General features: G+C 36.1%; 2 protein-coding genes across 2 annotated transcripts in view; both read left to right on the forward strand.

The window, feature by feature from the left end:
* The window catches only part of LOC118735004 (trifunctional enzyme subunit alpha, mitochondrial), a gene marked incomplete at its 3' end in the record, with an annotated part of 161077 nt that overhangs the window by 54778 nt on the left and 98249 nt on the right, over positions 1 to 8050 (forward strand).
* Positions 6675 to 8050, forward strand: part of LOC118735005 — a gene marked incomplete in the record, with an annotated part of 2257 nt that continues 881 nt past the window's right edge. The window contains 1 exon segment of the mRNA XM_036464607.1: positions 6675 to 8050. Within this exon segment, the coding sequence (XP_036320500.1) occupies positions 8026 to 8050 (25 nt within the window).

An 8050-nucleotide genomic window follows, 5' to 3' on the forward strand; every position in this document is an offset into this window, starting at 1 on the left:
CACAGTTTGTTGGTCAGTAAGCTAGCCTCACTGGGTTTCCACTCAGTATTTTTGCAATGGCTCAAATCTTATTTGTCGGATAGGCGCTGTGTGGTCTCTGTTAATGGTTGTTCTTCGGAATCTTTCATTGCCTCATCGGGGGTTCCTCAAGGTAGCATTTTAGGTCCCTTACTCTTTGTATTATTTATAAATGATGTGAGTTCTTGTTTTTCATTTGCTAAATTTTTGCTGTATGCTGACGATTCAAAAATTTTTGCTGTGATTGAAAATGCGCATGATGCGCTAAGACTCCGAGATTAATATTCTACACAGCTGGTGTCTCAGCTCTCGCCTTTCTCTGAATATTAAAAAAGTTACTTTTTCCAAAAGTCACAATATTCTTTCGACGTCTTATGTAATCTCTCAAACTCAACTTCAAAAAGTCCAAGAAATCAAAGACCTTGGTGTAATTTTCAGCTCTAATTGGTCTTTTAACAGTCATATAAGTCACATCATTTCTAAATCTTACGCTGTACTTGGTTTTCTCAGGCGTCAGAGCTCAATGTTCTCTGACCCCTATACACTTAAATTGTTATACACATCTTTTGTTCGTTCTAAGTTAGAATATGCTTCTTTTATCTGGAGGCAATACCACTCAAACCTAATTAATAGGATTGAAAGGGTTCAGAAGGTTTTTCTTAAATTTGCCCTCAGAAATCTTAACTTCAGCGAGCCTATTCCATCGTATAAGTCTCGTTTTCTATTAATAGACCTTAAATCTCTGGAAGCCAGAAGATCTTTGCTATCTCTAACTTTTACCTTTAACTTAATAAATGGTGTGATCGATTGCCCTACGCTCCTAGAGCAGGTCAACTTCAATGTTCCTCTAAGGAATCTTCGCAATCCTCTGCCGTTTTATGGAGGAAATTGTAAAACGGAGTATGCCAGAAATGCTCCTATTTCAAGAGCTTTAAACGAATTCAACACGATCTCGAATTCTATCGAACTGGATTTCTCTCTTCCAAAAAGTTTATTTATTTTATCTTTGATCTCGAAACTGTAGAATGCTTTATGTTTTACACGTATCGTCTAAGTAGCTAAATTTTTATCTCTAGTCTGTAAGGAACGTCTGTTTCATATGACTGCAATAAATTACAAATTACAAAATTACAAATATTATTCAAAGTCATCACTAGAGATGTACAAAAAGATATGTATTAGAGATGTGACAGTATTGGTTAATCTATTACCAACACCCTCACTTGATGAATTACCAATTAAGTTTAAATGCCAATTTCTTTCAGTGAAATATTTTTACGTAAACAATTCATTCATATGTTTACAATGTGTAATAAATGTTTGGGTGGGCTTTAGTAGCGCCCCAAACTATTTCGGACTATTCCGTCCAAAGGGGTGGCCCGATCCAAAAAAAATCCAAACACTTGTAGTCAAGGGTCTACACATTACTTTAACACCCACTTCTTTAATATTTGGTCACAAATTTATTTACAAATTGGGTTTGAAGTATGCCCTTTTTTGTAAAATTCGGATTCCTATTCTCCTTAAAGCAGCCACTTCACCAATATATTTTTGTATTCCCCTTCACTTTACACTATACTCGATTAGTTATAACTTTTTTTACGACTTTAATATTAACCAATTAATCACAATTCATTAAATAAAAACACCTTCAAAATCACGCGTCTGACTTTGGTTGCATATGCAAATTAAATGGCGGAGTTCAGCTGTCAAACTCCAAAATATGCAAAAGAATGACAGACAAAAGAAGATAGGATATAACCCAGTAAGCATTAAAAATATGCAAAGGTGTTCTCTGCAAAAGGTGTTCAGCTCCTTTTCTTCGCAAAACATAAAGAGAATTCTATTTTGTGAGGGTTATAATCCCTAAGTACGGCCGAAGGAAGGCCGCCTACGCAGAAAGGTTTTCTCTGCAAAAGGTGTTCAGCTCCTTTTCTTCGCAAAACAGAAAGAGAATTCTACTTTGTGAGGGTTATAATCTCAAGTGCGGCCGAAGGCCGCCTACGCAGAAAGGAATTCTACGCAAAAATACATTTGTTAAAAAGAACATTTTTAACGGTTTCTGTTAGTTGGGTCATATTCCACTTCAGACTGCTCAGTTTGCCTATGAAAAGTCCGTTTTTCCCCCTTTTTCAAACGGTTTCCTAGGGGCCTGTGGGAGGAGCCCAAGGGGGGGTACGCCTTTTTAGAAAGTGGGGACTGTCCCCTTTCTAGTGGGTGGATTTGGGGTCAATTACGCTTCTATTGTCATAACTAATTGGAATAGCCATGCGTGAACTGGGATCGACTTCATTAATAAACTGCTTCTGCCGCAATGCTTTCCTCACTGCAGATGACAAAGCCAAATACTCAGCTTCAGTAGTTGATAAGGCCACGGTTGGTTGACTCTTGATGTTCCAGCTGATTGCTGCATCTGACAACTTGAAGACATAACCACTGCATGATCTTCGCTTATAAACGTCCGATGCGTAGTCCCCACCACAAAAACCTGAGATGCCTTCGTCGATATGTTTCAAATTTGCGGTCCCTTGTAAGTAGCGAAATATGACCGCTGTCCAGTGAACTGCATTGTAGTCAGTATTGAATCGACTCACATCATTGACTGCGAAAGCAATATCTGGTCGAATACCCTGCGCCAAGTATAGCAAACATCCAACTGCTTCTTGGTACGGAAAACTTTTAAGTTCGCTCCATGATGATCCTTTACTGGTACCCAAATCTTTCGAAAGCTTAACGTTCGGATCACTCGAAGTAGAAATTGGCTTACAGTCAGCCATACGAAAACGCTTAAGTACTTCACTTATGTAGCTTGACTGATCTTATTCAATATAGTCTTGGGTCTGATTTATTCTGATTCCCACACAGTTCGTAGCTGACCCAAAATCTTTAATTTTAAAACATGAACTTAGTGCTAACTTGAGTTTAGCTAGTACGATAGAAACATTCCAAAATAGGAGTATATCATCCACATATAACGCTAACATTAAGTTGAGATCTTTGTTGTAAAAAACACATGGGTCAAGCCTCGACTGAATCAATCCGAAGGACTTTAATGCTGTGATTAACTTACAGTTCCACAGCCTTTCAGCTTGTTTTAAGCCAAAAATTGCGCGATTCAGCTTGCCTACCTTATTAGTTCTATCGCTACAGCCTCCAGGCTGCTCGATGAAAATTTCTTCCTCCAAATCGCCTTGAAGAAATGTTGAGACCGCGTCCATCTGGTCGATTCTCATTCCCTTTTTGGCAGCTAATGCAATTAATTGTTGTATAACGCACAACTGTAGTGTAAATGAGTAAATGAGTGTGAACGGACGTGTTCTTTAAGCGTTGTTAATAGATCGGATTTTTTTACAAAGAAACTATCAAAAAAAATCTGAAATTCATCAAAATAAATTAATTTTTCACTGATATCCTCACTGTCCATGGAATTCCAAACGAATCATGGATTTAAGTTGTGGAAGATGTAATAACTCTAGTCGGGATAAAGAATTACGTTGTGGCGGGTTTTGTGAAAAATTGTTTCATATGAAATGCGCTGGATTATCCAAATGTGAATGTGATGCAATTTTTAAACACTCGAACATTAAATACATATGTGATGGATGCATAAATTACATCAAATTAACAAATGAAAATTATAAAAGCTTATTTGATCTCGTAAAAGAAAATGAAACCGAAATGGCTGAAGAAATGAGTAAAACAAGTAAAATGATGGAGCAACAAGTGAAGGAGGCAAAAACAGAGATTGTAAATGAAATAAAAAAAAAACACAAACAAGTGCGGGAAGCGCAACATATGCGAGCAAACTGAAATCTTGTAATAGTGTGCCCGTTATTTTAAAGCCAAAAAACAACCAAAACAGTGACATTACAGAGGAAGAAGTCAAAGAGAAAATTAAACCTTCGGCTCTTAACGTACAAGTGAAAGGAATAACAGAGGCATGATGGAGCAGTAGCTGAAAATGCTGTGAAAATGAAGGCGGTAGAAATGCTTTGACTGAAGAAATTAAAGACAAAATGGGTACTGACTACGAGATGCAAGCTCCAAGGATGAGAAATCCAAAAATATTGATCGTCGGAATGACTGAGGAATTAAATAAAGATCTTATTGTACAAGCAATCAGTAAGCAAAATGATGTTGAATGCGGCCATTTAGAATGTGTAAAAGTGTACAAGTCCCACAAAATTCCGCAGGTGTATAATGCAATAATAGAAACAGATGGTGATGGATATAACCAATTATTGAAAAGGAAAAAAATTAACATCGAATGGGATAGGTGTCCAGTCTATGAAAGTTGCAGCGTACTAAGATGCTTTAAATGTTGGGGATATAACCGTGCCTCTAAGGTCTGCAAAAACGATGATCAAATATGTGCAAAATATACACCCGTATGCTGTAATCCGAAAGTTCTTAGTAACGAATTCGTAGCTCCGATCCGAAAATTCGAAAATTGGTATGCTGTAATCCGATCGTAACTATCAACGGCGTTGCCAACTAAAATAATAAAATTCGAAGTTCTTAATCAGCTGCTTTGACACAAACAAATCAAAATAAATATAATCGCAAGTGAACAGTGAAATTTAAAAAATTGTTTAATCGTACGAGGGTCGTATGAAAACTACCCGGCCTTGAATAGAATAAAACGATTTTTTTAACGAAATTCAATTTATTTTTCAACATAATCTGCTTTTAGCTCGATACACTTAAGCAAACGTTTTTCCCATGTTTTGATCCCTTCCGAATAATAGGTTTTCTCCAACCCTTCAAAATAAGCATTTGTTGCTGCAATTACTTCATATTTGAGCTAAATTTTTTCTCGCCGAGCCATTTTTTAAGATTAGGAAAGAGGAAAAAGTCACAGGGGGGCCAAATCTGGAGAATACGGTGGATGAGGAAGCATTTGGTAGCCTAATTCATTGAATTTAGACATGGCTACGACACATGTACACACACGAGCATTGTCTTGATGAAAAAGAACTTTTTTTTCAACAAATGTGGACGTTTTTCCTTCAAAGCCTTGTCAATTCACCCAATATTTTGCAGTAGTATTCGCCATTAATTGTTTTTCCTTTTTGTAGGTAATCAATATGTATAACCCCACGCGCATCCCAAAATACTGTGGCCATAACCTTGTTTGCTGATAATATCGCCTTTGCCTTCTTTGGAGCTGGTTCACCGCGACGAGTCCACTGTTTTGACTCAAGAATGATAGAATACAAGATTGCGCCGATCAGAGAGGATTTTTGAGAATAACTTTTGTGTGACATCACACTGGTGCAATTGCGAGAGAGAAATGCCAAAACGTGAGCAAGAATGGAAGAAGAAGAAAAAATTTTGCAAGGAAAAACGTAAACAAGTTGCACCAGTGTGACGTCATGCAAACAACGATTCTGTCAAATTCGTTAAGAGAGGAATAGCGGTCCGAGGTCGGCGCAACCTTTGTATTCTCTCAATCGTGGTTTTGACTGTTCTTTGGTCTCTGGTGTGGAGTGATGAATCCAGGTTTCATCGACAGTTACAAATCGACGCCAAAACTCCTGGGGATTTGCGTTTAACATTGATAAACAATCATTTGAAATGGAAACACGTGTTTGTTTATGGTGTGTTGTGAGTAATCGCGGCACCCATCTCGCGGAAAGCTTTCTCATATCCAAATGATTTTGCAAAATGTTATTAACCCGTTCAATTGAAATGCCCACACTCTCACCAATCTCACGCACTTTCAATCTTCGATCACTCATTACCATATCACGGATTTTTTCAATCATTTCTGGTGTAGTGACCTCATATGGACGACCTGAACGTTCCTCATCAAAAATGCGTTTAAATTCAGCTACCCAATATTTTACAGTTGTTAATGACGGTCCAGAGTCTCCATAAACTTCGTTAAATTCCGATTTAATTTCGTCGTTTGTTTTCTTTTTCAAAAACAAATATTTTATCACTGCTCGATATTCAATTTTTTCCATGTTGACAAAAAGCACAAAAGTAACTCAATTCTAACACGTATAAAATTTGTTGTAAATGTCATATCGCTGAGAAATTTTGACACGTGTTATTTGAAGAGTTGTATTTTTTAGCAAAATATTTTTTTTAGTTGTAGCAGCGCCATCTCTATTCAAAATCGGGTAGTTTTCATACGACCCTCGTATTTGAAAAGGCTTTTCCTTAACTAAGTAAAATATAATGGATTCAGTAGCCGATGCACTTTTGTCTCAGGAGAAAGAACGTGCTGCAGCCAACTGTTGCATTAATATACAAAGGAGATTGCTACGAGACAGTTCTGATCCATTTAGCTTAAATGATAAATGTATGCTCCCTCTTTTTAAGGGCGTCCATTCAACTAAATATTGTGCTGCTTTAATTCTTGCAACGCCTTCCCAAAATTCCACCACATCCTCTTTAACTACTTTTACAAAGCCTCGGGCAATGTCCGGCCTTTCGCTCATGCATTCCACCAGTTTTTCGTATTGAGAGCGATTTTTTGTGATTGTCGACTTGATAATTTTGTAAACATTTAATAATAAATTTTTTTTTATTCACACTTCAACTTACATACATATTTTTGCGTTTCCACACTTTGTTTTATTGATATTTTAATACAATTTGTTTCGCTCCGACACGAGTTGCTATTCGTACTAAATTTCCGAAAAATACATAAAAATAACAGCTACGTCGGATTCAGGCATACCAACATTACGAATTTCGAAGATGGCCTACGAATTTCGAAACTACGATACGACAACACGGATTTCAGCATACCAATTTTACGATTCGTAGCAAAATCGAATCTACGACGGATAGCATACATAGTACAGCATAGGGGTGATAGTGAAACGGGTCATACGTATAAAGAGAGCAAAAATAACAATAATAAATGCATAAACTGTAAAAACGCCAAGGAGAGATTGAAATTGTCAGACATTGACACAAATCATGATTGCGGAGATTCAAACTGTCGAGTTTTACAAAGAAAGAATAAGTTGGAGGCTGAAAGAGTGGCTTATTTGCAGCCAAAGTTTCGTTAAGAAACTATAACATTATACGTTGTGATAGTATATCTAGACATACTGGAGGGGTTTGTTTCTATTTAAATGTTAAATGGCAATATAAAATAATAGACTGTCATTCGATTGAAAAAATTATGGTGGAATTAGGTGCGAAAGTGAAAAACAGTGCTTAGTTGGAGTTTATAGATCACCAAATAGACAAACATCTCCAGAGGAGCACTTTATAAATTTTTATGAATCAAAAATGGAAAATATCTCTGAAAATGCGAGCATATTAATAACGGGGGACTTCAACATTGATTGGCTAAAAGCCAATAATCATACAAAGAGACTGGAGGAAATTATTAGCGATAACTATTTAAAACAAATTGTAACTCTCATTTTTGTTGTTGGTATTTCCGACAGGGTAGGAGTGTGATGTAATGTGGAACGGGATGACGGAAAGTTGTAACTCAGCCAACGAGAATTACAAATAATACTTCAACTTTAATTGATTATGCAGTGACAAATATTGAAAGCATGGTAGCCAAAACAAATTATAAAATGAAAATTAGTAATCACGAATCAATAGAATTATTAATCCCATTAAAAGTAAATAAAAAATCCATAAATCGAAAATACAAAAAAAAAAAACATTACACTTTAACAATGCAAAATTCCGAAACAATTTTCTACGTAGTGGCATACTTGAAATTCAAACAACTGATTCTACCAGTAACTTTGCTAACATACTAGTAAATAGTATAAACAACTCATTAAACCTCATGATAGTTAGTAAAAATATACAAATTGCAAATAATACAAAACAGTGGTTCAACAACAACTTGAAAGAAATGAAAAAAATTAAAATACATCTCTACAATTTAGCCGTTTGGTTCGACAACGATTACCATTGGGAAAATTACAAAATACTAAGAAATGAATACACATAGAACTTGAGAAAGCTAAGGGAAGCTACATAAATAACAGAGTAAACAAATGCACAAATCAAAAGGATATGTGGAGAACAATAAAAGAATTAG

The sequence above is a fragment of the Rhagoletis pomonella genome, unplaced genomic scaffold (genome assembly GCF_013731165.1).
Source record: "Rhagoletis pomonella isolate Grant_MI unplaced genomic scaffold, Rhpom_1.0 Rhpom_scaffold_00003, whole genome shotgun sequence".
NCBI classification, from domain to species: domain Eukaryota; kingdom Metazoa; phylum Arthropoda; class Insecta; order Diptera; family Tephritidae; genus Rhagoletis; species Rhagoletis pomonella.